The sequence below is a fragment of the Cryptomeria japonica genome, chromosome 4 (genome assembly GCF_030272615.1).
Source record: "Cryptomeria japonica chromosome 4, Sugi_1.0, whole genome shotgun sequence".
Lineage (NCBI taxonomy): Eukaryota > Viridiplantae > Streptophyta > Pinopsida > Cupressales > Cupressaceae > Cryptomeria > Cryptomeria japonica.
Genome location: NC_081408.1, coordinates 516,513,348 through 516,533,127, shown reverse-complemented (window position 1 = coordinate 516,533,127; position 19,780 = coordinate 516,513,348). Strand labels below are relative to the sequence as shown.

Here is a 19,780-nt window from a genome sequence, read left to right as displayed (position 1 = left end):
TAATTGGCTCAATTAAACATTAATTATTTGGAGATTATATTATTAAGTTATAAAATGACTTTATAATATAAAGCACTTAAATGAGGGTCTATTTATCATGATAAGGGGGCCAAGTTTATTAATAATTTATGAGCACATAACCCAAGGTTTAATTACATTATTGATGCCAATGAAATATTATAACATTTTAATGTTAATTAAGAGCTTTTTGAAGAAGTTCGAACTTCTTGAGGAAATATAAGTGTGCAAAAGGAATCGAACTTCATTATGTGATTGGAGTTTTTGATTGAAGTTTCTCTGGAGCATTGAAGTGTAGAATACCAAGGGTTTCTGCAGGATTCAAGGCTTGTTGGCATTGGAGAGCGTGGCTTCTTCATTGTAACAGTATATAGAGGGTGTGCAATATCATTTGATTATGCTTGTGAGAGTTGGCTTCATTCAGAAGTCAATATTGAGCTGATTGGAGGGTTTATTTCAGAGTTTGTTTGCAAATTGAAAGAGACTACAGTGCGCTATAGTGCCGTGAACAGTGCGCATGAACAGAGCGCTACAGTGCCATGAACAGTGCGCTACAGTAGTTCGAGTTCTATAGAAGGGGATTTAGAAAGGTGAACAGCTATATATATTTGACAAGGGATTTGCATATGAGGAGAATCAAACCAATATATCAAGGCAGCCATTGAAATTCCAGGTTTTCTATCTATGGTCATTGTATTAGAAAATCATTACTTCATTGCATCATTTTCTATTATGATTATATCATGAATTACTTGGAGGTTGCATATGTTTAATGGAGATATAATTTGCATATTCCACATTCATGGTAACATTCAACATTGATCAGCCACTTAGCTTTCATGCCAATTGTTTGCTTAAATGCCTAATGGCTGTAGGTATACATTGGGATGCATGACAAGTGTTTGTCTTAATGTCAACTAGCTGTACTAGTTAATTTCAGTCATTACATATGTGTGGAAAGGTCTAAAACAGCTAATATATCATTTCTATAACAACCTTGCATTGTTAGAAGCTTTCCATAACTTCATTTGCAGCCTACAAACCCAAAGAAGATAAATAAAAAATTCATAACAGCGGCTTCAAACATTGTATGCCAAGTGTTTGACAATATTCCTTGGGGTTCAAATAAGCGAAACAGGGTCAGATTAGCCAAGGGATATTACAGGGGACATAAACCAGCAGATTGCAATTTAAATATTCAAGATATTTCAATTTGGCACACACGCATACATGTGAAAATGAACTTCCAATCTGCAAATCTGACCAAAAACAACTCTTCAAACTTGTATCCTACAAATCCTTCAATGCACAAGCTGAGACACTAAAACAAATCCCATGACATCAACCAGGGTAGATCTTTCACCACTGTAGCTGATCTTCTTCCAGAGGATTTCCATCCTCCAAAAGGCTGAATTGAACAAAGTTCAATCTCAAAACCCCAAGGGTTTTCACCAAAGAGAAAATAATAAACTCCAACATACCAAATGAGCTCCTCAAATGCCTTTTTATAATTTTTTCCGCCAAACTTCTGGAAAACTCCATTTTAAATCCACTTTTAATTAAAACACCATTTTAACTCTGAAAAAGACCTTTTCATTAAAATAATGAAAATTTGACACACAAGGCCCCTGTTTGATGTGCCCAAGATTTAAAACTTTTCACCTCGGTTTTGACGAGCTATCACACTAAGGTGCATTTAAAATATTTTAATTAAATATTTTAGCAACCTTAGTAAAAATAATTTAAAAAAGCCATTAATGTACCAATTTTGCAAAAAATGTCGGAATGCATCAGAATTGAAATTTTATCGCACTGGAGTGACCTCGATGAAGAATAATGACAAATAGAGCTAACCAAGCATCTTACTAAAAATAGATGGTCACTCCAAGGTTCTTGGAGAGCACACCAAAAGCTAGAAATCACATCTAAAAGTGTCATACAACACTAAATCATCTAAGCTCATTGGTAACATCAAATTACCCCTCTGAACAAACTGACACAAACCTAGAAAGCTAACCTAGAAAGCTAATGCCACCTGCAAAGCAAGAGAACCCCAAAAAAGGGACATTACATGTGCCTTGGAGAAGGTATTGGAATTGTCCTTACCTAGAAAGGGCATTTGCTTGCATTTGAAAGTAGGAAATTTAGCAATTTAGTGAAGGGTTATTCCATCAATGGTAAGGAGATGTTGGCAATTATGCATGCACTAGAGAAGTTTAGATAGTACTTAGTTTGTGGAATTTTTTTGGTGAAGATTGATCATAATATTTTGAATTTCTTCTAGGGTCAAATTTTTTTGAATGATTTCCAACAAAAATGGGTAAGCAAGTTGCAAGCTTATGATTTTGAAATAGAATACATGAAGGGTGAGAGGAATGTGGTATCTGATGCTTTTTCTAGGAGGCCTACTTTATGCACATAATCTGTCCTTGCTATTGATTGGAAGGTTTCCATTATTGTTGAGTATGCCAAGAATAAATTTTTTATTGACGTCCTTGATGAGATTGTGAAAGGTGATAGGTATGTGGTGATGGAAGGGATGATCTTCTACAAAAATAATTTTGTTTTGTACCTAAGTCTAAGATCAAGGAGAAGATTTTGAAAGCCTTTAATGATACTCCAACAACAGGAGGCATCAAGGGTATTATGAGACATATAGGCAGATTCATGAGAGGTTTTCTTGGAAGGTTTTGAAGGAGGATGTCGATAAGCATATTACAAAATGCATTACTTGCCAACTGAACAAGAGAACCAAATTTTCTAGTAGGCCTTCTTTAACCACTACTAATTCTTGAGCAAAAATAGGAGAGCTTATTTACGGACTTCATTACAAGTTTACCGAAGGTACAAGGTAGAGAATAAATTTATGTTGTGGTTGATAATTTAACAAAGTATGCACATTTTGTTTCTATTGTTTCGAATTTCAAGGCACCTCAAGTAGTAGACATATTATTCATGGAGATTTCAGGTTATGTGGCTTGCCCAAGAACATTGTTAGTGTCAAGGACAGTAGATTCCTCAATTTCTTTTGGCAAGAATTGGTTCAATTGACAAGTACATAACTTACACCAAGTACTAGCTACCATCCCCAAACTGATGGACAACAAAAATAGTGAATAATTGGATTGAAGAGTACTTAAGAAACTATGTTTCAAACTAGAAAATTGCATGGGTTAAGTGGTTGTACATGGGTGAACATTGCTACAATACTTAACAGTTAACACCACATGTTCATTGGGATGACACCTTGTAGGGCTCTATATGGTTATGTTGCACTATCTTATACTAATCTATTGCTTTTAGATAGTAGAGTCCCAACAGCTGGTAACTTGATGGACCACAGTTAAGAGATATTGAGGGGACTAAAGGATAACTTGTAGTAGACATAGAATCAGCAAAAGACATATGTAGAATGAAAAAGTATAGAGAGGTAGTTTGAGGTGGGAGACATGGTTTTCTTGAGATTGCAGCCATATAAATAGACTTTTATTAAGAAGAGTGAAGTTGAGAAACTCAAACCTTGTTACTATGTATTCATTGTATTGTATAGAATAGTGAAACAAATTGGTGAAGTGGCATATGAGTTAGAGTTTCCACAGAATAGTAGGATTCATAAATTTTTTCATGTGTCTTGTTTGAAGAAAGTCCTTGGTTAGTACATTATGCCCTTAGAGGAGTTGCCTCCCTTAGACAATGAGGGTAAGTTGGTTCTGATCCCAAAAGAAGTAATGGACTCTTGCATAAAAAAATTAAGGAACAAGAGCATCATGGTGTATCTAATAAGATGGGAAAACCTACTAGTTGAAGGTGCCACATGGGAAGGGTCCGAGACTCTTGAGCATCCTAACTTGCATTGCTTGAGGACAAGCAACCTTGGGGAGGGAGGACTTGTCATGTCCCTTTTTCAAAAGCCTACAAAAGGCTACTTTTCCAAGGAAATGTTGGAGTTTGGGAATTAGAGTTGTCGCTTGACACTTTCTAGGGAGTTGTTGAAGATTGGGGATTGGGCATGTTGCTTGACTCATGTTGAAAAGTTGTTGGATGTTAGGGTTTAAAGATACCACTTGATCCATGCAAAGGACCTATTGAAGGTTGGGGATCAGAGTTGTTGCTCGATGCATGCCAAGGAGCTATTGGAGATTGTAGATTGAGCTTGTGATTCAATGCATGCTAGTGATGAAATATCCCCTTAATTTTTTTCAATTTAAAACACAAGGATTTGCAGCCGTTAACATTAGCATAAGAAAATCTAGAAAACTCAACCACTTGTTCAGCTGGAGTATTAGATAACAACTTGGAAAGACATATTGGAAAATGAAAGGGAATACAACTTGGCGGTGTAACCAATGACTTCCACTCATCAGTGGGCAATACAAAAACTAAATTTGACCACTTATTCAGTGGGAGTTTTAATAACAATTGCTGGAAAGTAATGAAATAAGAAATTGGCAGTAAACTAGCCACTTCCACTTATCCAATGGGTAACAAGGTTAGCTTCAAAATCTGAAAATTAAGGAACGTTGTTTAGTACTATTAAAGCAACGAATTACAATAAAGCTAACAATGAAGCATCATGAGAAAACACTGCTAGTATGATTCAAAAAGTAAGAGAATCAATCCCAAAACTCAATGCTGATAAATAATGATGAAAAATAGGAGTTTAGAACAACGATACCCAATCTGATATGCAACAGCTACAAACTGACTTTTTCAACCAGCAACCCAGGGAAGCTTCAAATGATCATAACTCTCTCGATTCTTCTCCGAAATATATTAAATTGAAAGCAAAGACACTATAAGGGCTAGGCATCCAACTTTTAACCAATCCCAAGTCCCAACCAGCAACTAAGGAGATGGCACAAATCCCAATGCAGCCTAGGCAGGATGGTATGGCCAGTAGCAAAAATCAATGTCCTCATCAAAAATCATGAAACCTTGGGCATAGGAGCACCCAGATCTCTGGGAAAGAATGAGCCAGTACCCACAAAAATCGGACCAAACCTTCAGATGGTATGAGTATAAACTCGAATCAGCAACTAGGGTTTTTCACACTCCAAAAAACAAACAAACACCACTCACACACCAGCTAGAAAACATCAAACCCACACAAAATAAAGACTGAGAGAAAACATCTTTGTTGAATTCTGTGGCAACTTCTGGATGAAGCTACACCACAATTAACAAGGAGTTATCTTTCAAACTCAAAACTGGAAGAAGCTAGGAGGCACTCAACCCCAAAGCAAGAGTCTCTGAAAAATTTCAACAGCACTTCGTTGTCAAAATAATAGCATACCAAAAGAGAAGGAAGGACCTTTTATTTATAGGCTCAAAACTCAACAATTCAAATTTTCTTTTGCCCTCCAAGTTGGACGCCCTTTTTCATGTGCACAAATAACTTAATAAAATTCATTAATAATTCCCAACTTGAGTGCCCACATGAGAACATCTTTTAAAAACAACTTAAAAGTCATTGAGCCTAGGCGTGGGGGTCAAAAAGCAACTTGAAATTATAAAATCACTTCAATTATTACCTTCCAAAAACGAACTCTAAGAAACCTGAATAGAACACCCCTCAAACTGGACTGCCAGAAATAGAAACCAAGTGTTGTACCATATTGCTAAAAATAGTACTTACTAAAAATTCAGCATATTGCTAAAAATAGAAAGTGACTCCAAACACCTTTTAAGCACAATCCAGGTAGTTATCATAACTTACTAAAAATAGTAAGTTCAAAAATCTCCTCTGATGGAAATGCATGTCACAACATTCTGAAGCTCTTTGAAAACCCATAAATACCTAGAGAGAAAACTGTAGACTTTTGCAAACAACCCCTTGAAAACCTCCTAGAAGATGGAAACCCTAATTTTGTCTCTGATTAGCCTACGGGCCTTCGAAAGAGGCTAAAAGTCAACCAAAAGGACTAGTGTTGGAAAGGGGACATTACAAGTGACTTGTCGGAGGTCTGGGATTGGGGTTGTTGCTCGATGCATGCCAAGGAACTATTAGAGGTCGAGGATTGGGGTTTCTGCCTGGCACATGCCAAGGAGCTATTGAAGGTTGGGAATTGAGGCTTTTGCCTAACACATGCCAATGATCTATTAGAGGTTGACGATTCGGGTTGCAGCCCAACACATGCCAAGTCAGAAGGAAGGAGAAACTTTGAACCTTCAATGGGAAAGTTTGTAAGGCCTTTAAGGCTGACTTGTGATGTAGCATGTAGAATTCAAATTTAGGCGTTGGCATCATTTTGGGTCCAGGCTGACTAGTTTGATCTTTTGGTTGGGAAGCATATAAAACTAGGAAAACATTTCAATTGTAATCATCCATGTTATGTTATTATATCTTCTTGGCACTTTGTGTTCAAGTGATCTTCTTTGGACGAAAACCCATAGGAGATGTGATCAGTGGACGGAAAACCCATTGATTGCTAGAACTAGAGGACAAAAACCATTTGGTTCTTGAGGGCATTCTCACTCAAGGAATGCATTGGAGCTTTAAGTTAAAGTACAATTTAGTCTTTCTATGAATGCATCATCCATTGCAGATTTGTAAGTGTTGTTTGTTGCCATTGTAACTGTCATAATAGTCATTTGGTTGTAGAGATCTGATCATAATCGATATTATTTGCTGTTGGAGTTTGATTCATTCTGGGCAAGTTCATGTGTTGATTGTCTAGTTGATCTATGCTATTTGAGTATGATTAATTGCTGCTGTTTGGGAAGAGTTGGGTTAATATTGCTGTTTATGTTTCAAATCTTGAGAAGATTGCCGTTTTGTCGCAAATCTGTTATTATCCTTAAAAATTCTGGGAAGGGACATTACATTCTCTAATGTACTTGGTAGTTATTAGACCTAATATTTGTTTTTTGGTAAATACAGTAAGTCAGCTTATGCTTGAGCCAAGACAAGTTTATTGAACTATCATGAAACATATTTTGTGATACTTGGAAAGTACAATTGATTATGGGTTGAAGTATGTTGGAGACAAAGAATTAATGTTGTGTGCCTTTGTGGATTCAATTGGGCAAGTGATGGTTAAAGCTAGGAAGGGCACTTCAAGATATTGTTTCAGCATGGGGTTAGATATGACGTCTTGGTTTAGTAGGAAACAAACAGGAGAAGCATTAAGGTAGAGTACATAGCAGCAGATTCTGCTAGTTGTGAGTTATCTAGCTTTGCAAGTTGCTGACATAACTTACTACTAATATATTGGAGTTGACAATAGTTTATTGTGACAATTAGAGTTACATCAAGCTATTTGAAAATCCAATGTTTCATGATTGGTCCAAGCACATGGATATTCATTATCATTTCTTAGAGACAAAGTTCAAAAGGGAGCAATTTATTTTGTTACTTCAGGTGAGCAAGATGTAGAATTTTGACAACATTTCTCGAAAGAGAAGTTTGAGGATTTGAGTGAAGGATTGATGGAGAACACCTTCGTTGTGAAGAGGGAGTGTGAGATTGTTATGGGTCTCTCAAATAGTGTTTTGGCACTAAACACAACAAAATCAGACTTATTTCTTTGTGATTTTTCTTCAGTTTGGTGCCAATTTAATGACTGTTATTGGTGTGTACAACTGCTAAAGATGTGCACTGGTTTTAGGTTATTTTTAGGTGCAGATTTTATCTTTATTTTTTGGTGCTATTTTCTTTTTCTTTTTGCTTTATTCTGAGTATTATAAGCTTAGTTTTGGTGGGTTTCTTTGTGATGAAGTTACCTAAAAAGTATTTTTTTTCCAAGTTATGAGGTCTATTTAGGACTTTGCACACACTTTTGTAATACACAAAAAACTCAAAATTATAAAATATTTTTCAGATAGGAAGTGATATCTTCTGGTCTCAATTTTTATTCATTGTTTGTTGTACTTTAAGAAGCTTTTGTGTGCAGGTTATTGCACTCAAAGTTGCAGGTTCAATTGAAGCTTAATTTAGACAACTAATTTCAAACCTGAGTGCAGAATCTGCATATCACATACATAATTTTAGCAGAACAATATTAAATTTACAAAAAATGTAAGGATAGTTAGAATACATGCTTAAAATAGAAGATTAAATGAATTGACTGGTACATTTGAAAAAGCCTCTATTGGAGGATCAAGAAAGAGATGGCTTATCGAAGGATTCATGCAAAATTGTCAATCTCAGATGAGCTGGTACAATCAATCTCTTTTGCAGAAGCATAAAGCTACAAAGAAACTATGGAGAGAAGACAATGCAAGCATGATATTTAAATATAATTGGAGGAATAAAAAGAGAAAAGCTTGAATCTATCAGCACGTTTATAAAATAAATGGTGAAAAGGTGTGGTGAGAAGACAATTAAAAAGATGAAAAGAAGGTCTTGTGTCAGTTTTGTGGACAATGAGACCATTTCAAAAATAATTACCTCAGGAAGCACAATACTAAATTAATTCTGGTGCAGTTGGGGAGAGAAGAAACAACTGTGGCTGCACCTTAAACTAAGCAAGAGAGGCGACTTTCCCAAACTTTGCCACATAAAAGCAGTGGAGCTTGGAGTCCAAGAGGAAACCTAGGACATGGAAAATGAAATAAAATTAGGCTTGTTTTAATTCATATTAACCTGATAAATGAGAGAAACAAAGTGTGAAGGTAGCCATGGCCTATCAAATCTTGTATTTGCAGACCTGGTATGGTAAACATCAGTAGGAGCCCAAGGTAACAAATGTGTTGCAGATTGTAGCAGACCTGTAGGAAATGTTAGGCAAACTAATCCCTGCTTGCTGAATTTAAAAAGTTTGATCTTGACCATATTGGTTAACCCTGCAGCCCCTATCGTGAAAGTGGACTGACTTGTAACTTTTAACATGGATATAATTGTAGTACTTGAACAAATATAATTGTAGACAAAGGATCGGGTGTGATGGTTTCATATGAGGATACCTCGCATAAATTGGGTAAGGCAAGACTATTGCTGTTGAGTTCTAGATTGCCTATGTCAGATCAATATGAGTTGAACCACTTGGAGTCCTATTGTACAAAATTGGATATTGGAGATCAGAATTTTGTTATATATTTTGTGGTTATCTTCCTGCTTGGACCAGCATATGAGCCTTGTTGAGTCACCACTTTCACATACTTCTGTGATAATTGGAAAGGATAGTGTAACCATGGACAACAAAGGAAAGTGTATCAATGTAGGTCAAAGACACAGGCCATAAGTGAAGGGGTGGTAGACTTTGAAGAAGAAGCCTATGACAATGGGGTATTTTAATCGATTGAGAAAGGAATTCCATAGTGAGAGGAATGTTCAGAGGGTGATCACTTAGATATTGGACTGCTCCATTGGCAACTTGAAGAATACAAGATCTTTTGAACTTCATGTTATTGCTTAGAAGTTGACAATGACACAAGTGAGTAGAAACCAAAGGCTGTATGTCCATCGTCAACAATCCATTGCATCTACTTTAGATGTTAAGGATGCAAAAGCAAAATGATCTGCAAAATAGAGAGCCATAATAGCAAATGATATTCCTGAAAATGTAACAGTTACAAGCATGCTAATAGTCTAATGTATGAGGAGGCATATTGTTGGAAATGTAGTCATTGATGTTAAAGGTTGTTTTGTTCAAGCAAGAGTGAGATTGGTTGTTATATTGGCTTCAATTGGAGGCCGACTTATGGAATTTTATTATTATGTTTTATTTTATAGGGCCAACTTATGTTTTTTATGTAATTAATTTTGGTGCTCAAAGGGGTATAAAAAGGTGAAGCTTGTTTTTAAGTATGATGTGGGAGAAAGTGTTTGATCATTTGAATACAAAGAAAAGTAGATTTAATACAAAGTAGATTTTGTGAAGTGTGTTAAGTGCAAAAAATATTCATCATTCGTTGAAGAAACAACATACAAAAGGTGAATTTTGCAGAAGAGGTTGGTGCCTCTTAAAAGAAGAGATTGGTGTCTCTTGCTGAGTTGGTGCTTAGTTGTAGGGATTGATGCCTGCAAATTCTGTAGTGGGGACTGGTGTCTCCAGTGGGTTAGTGCCTGCAAATATTGTAAAATCATTTTATTCTTGTTGTGGCTAGATTCGGATAGTAGATCCAAGCAGTTTTTTTCCGTGGTTTTTCCCCGAAAGAGTTTTCACATAAATCTTGTGGTATTAATTGTGTGGATCTTGTGTGTTTGTTATTATTGTGTTTAAATTTTTATATAAGTAAAAGACTATCTTATATTGATTCACCCATCCCCTCTTAGTATAAGTGTGTGCTCATCAATTGTTATCAGAGCGAGTTCCTTTAGAAATTGTCTAACTGCTAGAAGGTAGATCTTGGGAGCACACAAGGCTATGTTGGTTGGAAATTTTGTACACTTGGGGGATGTGCAAAATTGTGGTTTCAGCCACAGTGTGTGAGTATGATACTCTTCTAATTTAGGGAAGGCTCCCCCTATCTACAAACTAAACTAAAACTAAAAATGGGTGAGACAACAGTCCTTCTTTTTTTTTCAAGAAAAACTATATTCTATTCTCTTCATTGAAAAGAATAGCAACTAGAAACAAATATTAGCAATAACTTGTACAATAAAATAAGAGAGAGGAAATGAAGTTTCTTGAAAGACCAAAGACTTCCGTCACTTCCTCTGGGACGGGAAAACAATATCAAGCACAAAGTCTTGAATATTTGCAATCCTATCTACCCTTTTATGATAATAAGAACAAGTACAAGATACAACAACACAAAGTCTGAAATATATTGTCACTTTTAACACAAGACAATAAGAACTAGTGTGAACTCAAAGTCTCACTGCTATTTCTTAACATAAAATCAATTTTTACTCTAACTTATTTCAAGAACAAGTGTAGACACAAAGTTCTACAACCTCCCTCAATAAGAACCTTACTTTAATCTATATTAATCTCCAATATTTGCAGCACAAAGTCTGTAAGACAAATTTGATTAAGCTCTCAAGAATCACATGCAAGAAGGGCAATATTGAATACAAAACTCAAGAGATTCAGCACAAAGTCTAAAGCCTTGAATGATTTGATTCTATTCCTTTCAACTTCAATTTACACATAAAAAAAAGCACAAAGTCTTTCTTGCTGTAAATTTTGGCAGAGTTTACTTGCTTGCTTTCCAAAGATAAAAATTACAATAGACGCCCTCAAGTATTTATAGGAGAGGAGCCTTGAGAAAAAGAAGGGAGGTTTCCAACTAACTTGGACCCATTCAACAACTAACTAAGACTTATTCAAAATTACAAGTCCTATTCTAAATTGACTTGTAATCAACTTACTTGTAATTACAAAAGTGCAAGTGATGAATTAACTTGCAATTACAAAATTGTTCTTACAAGTAAACTTGTCGAAAGGAAAACTACAATTCTGAATTTAAAACTAAGTGTCCAAAACACTTATATAGCAGCATGCTTGGCCATGTATCCTTTAAACTTCTGAATAATTCCTTGCAACTCATCAGGATTTGGCTCATGGGTATTCTTAGCAACAATAACCATTTTGATAACAACTACTAAGAATCGCAAGACTATGCTTCCCAAGAGTGGTTTGAATTTCCTGCAAAAAGATTTGGTATTTCACCAAAGCTTGAATTGATGCAACTGAAAACTGTTCATCTTCCCACTCTTGATGAATCTTTCTTCTCAAATCTGAGAGAATATCTTCTTCTGACAACAACTCCCCACCCTGATTTACAATCTTACAAGAAACTTTCTCACAATGAGAAACAATATCTTGTACCATTTCCATACGCAATTTCAAGGCATCATCAATTTCTTCAATGAGTGCTTTCGGAACAAGGGATTTATTCTTTAGAAGTTCTCCAAATTCCAAATCACATAGTTCTAGTAGGAACAATGCCATTCTCTTGTAAAACATTCATCTTTTCTTGTGGCATCCTGTGCCAAACTCTCAAGTTGATTTCAATCTTTTTTAGATTCTATTTGAAAACTTCAGAAGTTTGGTTCAATTTCCCCTTGGTCATTTCCAGCTTGACCATTACCTGGAATACTTCCTTCAAAACCCGAGCACATAGATCAGAAATCTGATCTACCCAAGAATCGAGTGCTTGCACTTTCTGAGCAGGTTGTTCAACTTCTCGGACTGATTCTTTTGAATTGAAAGACGTTGAAGGATTGGTCCCTTCTTTGGAAGACTTGGTGATTCTCTGAATTACTAAGATAAGCTGCAAATTCTCCTCTTCCAGCTTGTCTTTCTTTGTTAAGAGTTCATCATACCGTTGCACCAATGAAGTCACCGAATGCTGAGCATCATGCATGACAACTGCATGTGTTTGTTTACCTAGTTCCACCCTTGTGATTCTGTAGTCAGAAGCTTGTATCTCTTCATGAGGCTTATCCACAATTGGTTCAACAATTTATGCAACTTTCATCTTGTTGCTATCAACAGTCACTCTCGAAACTATCTTAGCTCTTTTAGCAGCCTTGGGTTTGGATTGTTTAAGTTGCTGAAAATCAAAGATATCAAGAGAAATTTCCTACTTCTTTCTTTTAGGAGTGAAAGAGCTTAGCCATGGAGGTAAAGCCATTGAATCTGCCTCAGAAACAGCTGGGGGTGATGAAGAAGTAGGTTTTGTTTGAACTACAGTTGTCACCCTGGGAGAAGTTTCTGTTTGAACAACAACTATTGCCTGCTCAATAACCAAAGGATGTGAAGATTGCATCAAGAACTTGTCGAAATTGATAGCAGAAGTATCAATTTCTGTTAGCGACAAATTGGGCAAAGAGACATATGCAGGATTCTCCTTGAAAACATTTAACAAGTCCTCATGTGAGTGATCAAGAGATGGCTCCGAAGCTGAAATTGGAATGACCCTCAGAGCAGACACACTCAATGGAACAGGAGCAATGTGAATGGTGGAAAAAGAATCCACATTAGTGTCAAGAGGAGACATAGGTACATTGAGAGGAATCTGAGAAGGAACTTAATGAGGAGACTCCGAAGTTGTGGACTTAGGAGCATCATCTTGCTGCTGTTCTTCCTCTGGATCTTCAAAATCAATGATTTGAATATGAAGCTGAGGCTTCTCTTTTCCTTGAACTGTTACTTCTTCAGGAGGAAGTACCATTGCTCTGCTAACTCTCAACTTGATTCGTGTACTAGAAGATGATGCACCTTCCTTGTCAATTTTGATTTCAGACTTGCGTCTGACAGGCCCCGTAGAATCATCTTCTTTTCCAATCTTAATCTTGATGAGTCTAACACCATTGCTTTTGAGCCAAGCATTGGTGTTAGCCAAAATAGGTTGAAATCTGTCTAGGATAGAGGTACATTCCTTATGTGACCATTGAATCGATGGAAGTGTTGCTTCATTAACTCTTTTTTCAACATACTCGGAATCAAGTACATTTCCATCATCAATCATTCCTTAAGGGATGCTTACCAGGTTCAAGGCAACAATTTGCTCAAGTGTGAGCCTGCAATAGTCCATCCTACGAATCTCCTCTTCCTTGCGAAGATCAATCCAGATGTCCTCTATGCGATTCACATGTATGAAGGACATCTTAATCCTTCCTTTCATGCTTCGGTAATCAAAATTTGCCCTTTCTTTGAACCTTTTGAGTTTGATCTCCTGCATCTTAGTCTCCATAGCTTTAGCCTTTGTGGATGTCATGAGAGAATATCGACCAATCTGCAATGGGGTACTTGAAGATATCCCCATTCCAGCCTTATGTCGAATTGATTGTTGCGCATGAACTGCCATGAGTTGTCTTCCCAATTCCATGAGAATGATTTTATCGGTTGGGTATCTTGGAAGCATGTAAGGCTTTCCACTGTAGCATCCAACTCTTATATAAGTAAAAGTTGGGAATTAAAGGAAAAGACAACCATATTCATTAACCACACCCTTCTATTCTTGAATGTTTTATCAAATAAACACATGTAGCGACCATAGAAAGCATCTTGAACTCTCCTGTAATGCAACCTGCTAGGTCTCAAAGGTAGCTGATCATAATAATCCCACACAAGCACAAGCAAGCGATCACCCTTGGTAGAAAGACCAAGGAAATGTCTAAGTGATGCTGCTATATACACCAAATATGAGTTCATGTAGAAGGTCAAAGTGGTAGGAACTTTGGCAAGCTGCTCACACAAAGCATCACTAATGATTTCACCCCAAAAGATGTGCTGGGACTGTCTGATGAGTACAATGAATTGATACATCCATGGTTCAAAGACATCAAGAATGCTCTAAACCCATGATCCTACTCAAAAGAGTGATTGTATCACCAATCTCTCATTTGAAGTCACAACGAAACAACTTAGCCCACCGGGTAAGACAGGTTCGTGGTTCCTGAATCCACTTGTTGATATGACGCTTGCATTCCTTCTCCCTCTTCATATAGTATTCCGCTGCACTTTCCTTTGAGATTTCTACATAAACCTCGGCTGTAGGTATTTTGAATTTTTTTTCGATAGTTTCAACATCAAGGCGGATAATCATTTCTCCATCATCATCTCTAATAGTTCTGGTCTCTTGATTAAAGTGAGCGGCACAAGCAAGAACGAATTACAGCTCTAGGGCAGCCATTGGGAAAGAGGAGGCAAGATGAATATGACTATCCAGCAAGCGCTGCATGTTGTGATCCACAGGATTTTTAATCCTCTTAAGGAAATCTGACATATCCACATGTCTGATTTCTGTATCCTTAATCTCATCCAATGAAGAAGAGACTTGAGAAGGAGAGATCGCATTCTGATATTTGTCATATTTTACTTCTATCTTCTTTTGGGAAGATGATGTTGGTAAATCGGTTATTGAACAAGAATCCGTAACGCTGCGATGAAAATCCAGAAGTGTCAATGCAAAATCACGATCTGCTGAAAAAGCCATATGATCTTCTTCAAATGGGAAAAACTCAAACCCTAGCGCTAAAGCTCTTGGAGAAGGAGTGATGAACAAACAAGAGGCTTTATCGGATCTTGGAAGACATATTGCAAGTATGGGAAAGGGGAAAAACTCCTGTGAAGACGTAATTGCAATCGGGTTTTAAAATCCCGATTACAAGTAAGCTTATAATGAGAAAAATAAATGAAAGTGGGACAAATGGATGTAATGGCAAGAGTAGAAGTTATGACATGATGGAAAGAGTGATTTTGACCAATGATGGCAAACTTGGATGACCATGGATAAATATGGAGGACATCTTTGTCTTGGTGATTTGGAAAATGGGAAAAACTCAACTTGCAATCTGATTTGTAAAACCCGAATTTAGAGCAAATGAGCTTCAAAGCAATTCTTAACATTGTAATTTTTGTAAAAAGAAGGTTAACTCTTTTTACCAAAGGGAAGGTCAACACAACCAATGTTACTTGTAATTGGGTTTTAAAAACCCGAATACAAGTAAATAGGAAAAATAAAAAAAGGTGAAAATCTTACACATTCACAAATTGCTATGCAAATGACTTATCAATTGGGAAGAACATTCTAAAATCCGAATTCAAGCAAGAGCAAGATATTTACAATACATGAGCAAACAAGAAACTAACAACCACCAAAAAGAAAGCAAAATGAAACTGAAAATACACATACCTTGCTTGAAGAATGCCCTAGATCAAAGCAAATAAGCTTGGGAGAAACTGTAATGCTCTTATAAATAGGTGAAGAAGCCACCACTTTGGTATCCCAAGCAGCAAACAAATCGGTTTTGCATTTAACTCATTTCACAAAAAAACAGCTTGGAAGGAGACTTACGTTAGATGCCAAACACTCTTCAATGAATGAAAGATGCAAAACGTGTGCCAAACGTGGCAACCATGGCGGAAAATGTGCACCCAAAATGCGGAGCATACACAACAAGAAACGGAGCAAAACACTTCACACTAATATGCAAAACGTGTGCCAAACGTGGCAACAACCATCGATCCCCCAAAATCGTAGCCAAGATGATAACCGAATCCAACTAAGAATGCATATACTTGGGTCAGATTCCACCAAGAAAGGCACAAATCGATGCCAAAAATGTGGTCGGGTTTTGGAGAAGCAATAACAAATAAAAACACAAAAAGAACTAAAACACTTGCAGTCGGATTTTTAAATCCCTATTACCACTTAAAAAGAAAATAGGAACTTTTTAAATTTTAAATTTACTTGTAATTTGACCAAAAGTTCCTACAACTTAAAAGACTAAAAAGGGGGATATGGAAAATAAAAAGAAAGTTACAAGTTACAAGTCTTTTATAAAGTTCACTTGTAATTGCTAGAAAAAACTCCTACAACTTGAAAAGAAAAGGAAACTCTTAACTTGCAAAAGAAGGAAAATTTCCCACTCGCAGTCAAGAGGAAAAAACTCAATTTTGAAGGAAATACATAGCAAACGAACTCGGAAGGCGATGGAATTTGAAACGTGGATCAAGGGTGAACCAAAGATTAGTCTAGTTCAGAAAGGAGCAAAAATTTCGCCTTGAAAGTGTGTCTTAGAGTAAAATCTTCATTTTTGAACAAAATTTTTAAAGGGGCTGTCCGATTTTATGAATACAAAAATATGGACAACAAGCTAGTCAAGAAAGTTTCTCCTTAAATAGAGATCCATTGTTTGACGAAAAAAATTATGCATTATGGAGCATAAGGATGCAAACTTATCTTATGGCTCTTTGTTTTGACATTTGGCAATCAGTAGTGAGTGGTTATGTAGCTCCATCATCCACCAATGGATCTGTTTGGAAAGAAGGCTAGTAAAAATAATGTAAAGCTATGAATGCTATCTTGTGTTGTTTATCAAAATCAGAGTTTGTCAAGGCGATGTATTGTAAATCGGCAAAAGAAATTTTGGACAAACTTAAGAACATCTATGAAGGCGATGACAAAGTTAAGAAGACTAAGCTCCAAACCCATAGAAGGCAATTCAAGAGCTTGAAAATGAAAGATGAAGAAAATACTGCAACCTATCTCCTTTGTGTGGATGAAATCATGAACACCATCAAAGGCTTGGTGAAAAGGTTGAAGATTCAATGATTGTGCAAAAGGTGCTAAGGTCTCTCCCCTTGAGATTTGATGCAAAATTTTCTGCCATTGAAGAAATGAAGGACCTGGATACATTAACAATGGATGAATTGCATGGGATTCTCATGACATATGAAATGAGGACTAGAAAAGGGAAGCCATCAAAGTGAGAAGCAACCCTCAAAGCTTCGAAGAAGGTGAAGAATGAAGACCTTGAATCAAGCTGTGAGTTAGATGTAGAGGAAGCATGAGAAAGCTAAAGAAAGGATCTGGCAAATACAAAGGCAAGCTACCATTTAAATGTTTTAATTGTGGTAAAATAGGACATTTTGCTGCTAAGTGTCTATATGCAGAAAATGATAATAGTTCAATGAAGATCATAACAAGAAGAAAGGGAGTAGACATCATCAATACAAAAGGAAGAACTTCCATAAACACAAGGAGAGCCTCTATTCAAAAAGGGACAACTCATCTAAGGAGAGTAATGAAAGTGTCTCAGACAGTGATAGAGAAGAAACTCTGTTCATGGCAGCAGAAATAAGGGTTGATGTCATGGAAGGTGAAGACAATTGTGTGAAAAAATAGATGGATTCAGAAGAGGAGGACGATCCTGAAATTGAAGAAGTGAATCTTGAAGAAGAACTCATTTGTGCTTTAAGTGAGATCAAGAAGGTTAAGAAAAATAATATGAAACAAAAATTGCAGCTTCAGAACTATGAAGAAAAGGATTGTGATTCAAAAGAAAAAATGTCACAAAGCCTTGAGGAATCTAATAAGATCATCAACCTAAAGATTCAACTAGAAGAGCACAGAGGATAGAAGAGGTGGTAAGAACTTAGCTGAAGACAAAGGAAGATGATTGTGAGAAGCTAGAGTTTGAAATTGTTTCCTTGAGGAAGGAATTGGAGAAAACTGCTGCTCAACCGAATAGAAGCTTAAAGTTTGAGAAGAGTACTATAATCATATATGACATCATTAAATGCCAACGTCACCATTCATTAAGAGTGGTCTTGGTTATGAAGAAGATTAAAGTAATGCTAAAGAAGATTAGAATCCAAAGGCTACCAAACCACCAAAGATGATAAGTGTAGAAAAGCCTAAAAGCCATACGGATGCACTCAAGGGGTCTATCAATATGGGGGAAGTAAGAAGAAAGAAGAGGATATTCATCAGAAAAATAGCAAGGATAACAAGGGTTTCAGAATATCATCCCCTCCAAACAGCCTCATATGACCAAGTTGTAAAGTTATTTCTTTGGTGATTGGTGATTACTTTTTTTGTAATCATTCTAGTCATAAGGCAACAGATTGTGGGGCAAATGCAAGACATGATTATGTGTTGAACAAAAACAGAAATACTGTAGGTTCTTAAATAGAAACTACAATTCATTTTCTCCTTTGTTGGATTAGAATAATCTTTCTTAATACTATATTAATAAATTCTTGTATACATTTCTATTTAGGATTCTTTAATTTAAGAAAGATTCTTCAGTTGAATTTTAAGCTGTTATATTGTTGAAAATGTAACAGTTACAAGCATGATAGTGGACTAATGTATGAGGAGGCATATTAGAATTCTTAGGTGATTTTCTATGGTTGAACAATTTCCTATTTACAACTAACTAAATAAAAGACGGATTTTTAACACTTTTTTTTTCAAGTTTATGAATCATGTAATGATAATTATGTGTGCCTAGTGTTCTTAAAAAAACAAAATATGGCTACCAAAAATCACCTTATGAGTTTGAGGTGGTCCCTTCTATGGATATTTCTATTTAAGGCTTAATTTTTATCATCATGCCATGCAAATAAAGCTTATATCTATGTAGGATATGCAAACTTCCAGTGCTTCCTTGTGCTTGTTTTCATTACATGCAGATTTGTAGTCAGAACCTGTGGTTCTGTTATAATGTATGATTTCATTTAGCTTATTGTGCACTAAATATGCTAGTGTTGTTGAAATAAGTCAAACTTTGGTTTGTTGCAATGAGTTGTTTATTTACCAGCATCTATATATCTGCATTTAGAATACTGCTAACATTAAGTTCTCTGGGAAACGCTGTAGCATGTTTTTGTTTCAGTGACTCCTTTAGAGGCTATTTAATTACTGTTTCTTAGCTTGACTGTTACTTTTTCAGTGTCTATCATTGGTTCAGTTGCTGGAGGAGCGGTACGAACCTGTGTATATGCGCCATCCAGGATTTCAGGAAGGGGCAAAACCTCTTCTGTCAATAGAACAGCCTTTTCCAATGGACTTACCTGATAACCTCTATGGGGAGAAGTGGGCTTTTGTTCAATTGTCTTTGGCAGGTGCTATTCATTTTCTGATTTGAGGATTCTGTTTTCAGGCTTTTGTCTTTTGGTAGATAGGCATTTCATGTGGAACTTAATTGTTTATTTCCTTTAGGACATATCTTCATGAAATCTTTCTTATTTATTACAATACTTTCCTTCAGAATAGACATGAGGTGATCCCTAATGCACTCCTTATTTTCTGTATTAAACATTCTTGCATATAATTGTCTCCTTAATATTTTATGATTATTTTAGGACATTACACGCTTTCTTTTTGTTTCTTAAATATTCAAGAAATAATTCTTTCTTGAATCTGTCAAATTTTGTTAAATTTTGGCTCATGTGAACTTAGAACCCAATGATACAAGCCAAGTGAATACTTACTGGGGTAGGGTAGATACTGGCCTCCCAATCACTAAGGAACTGTGTGTTAGGCCGTAATTAGGGAATAAAACTTTAAGTTATTGTTATGTCTTTTTGTTATGTTTGGAGTCGGCCGTGTGGGTTCCCGTGTTAGTTGTAACGGT

The 19,780-nt window shown here is 36.2% G+C and overlaps 1 protein-coding gene across 1 annotated transcript in view; it reads left to right on the top strand.

The window, feature by feature from the left end:
* Positions 1 to 19,291, top strand: part of LOC131031234 (protein TAB2 homolog, chloroplastic) — a 36,638-nt gene extending 17,347 nt beyond the window's left edge. Inside the window, exon 3 of the mRNA XM_057962282.2 lies at positions 19,097 to 19,291. Within this exon, the coding sequence (XP_057818265.2) occupies positions 19,097 to 19,291 (195 nt within the window). The remainder of the gene's footprint in view (positions 1 to 19,096) is intronic.
* Positions 19,292 to 19,780: the final 489 nt, after the last annotated feature.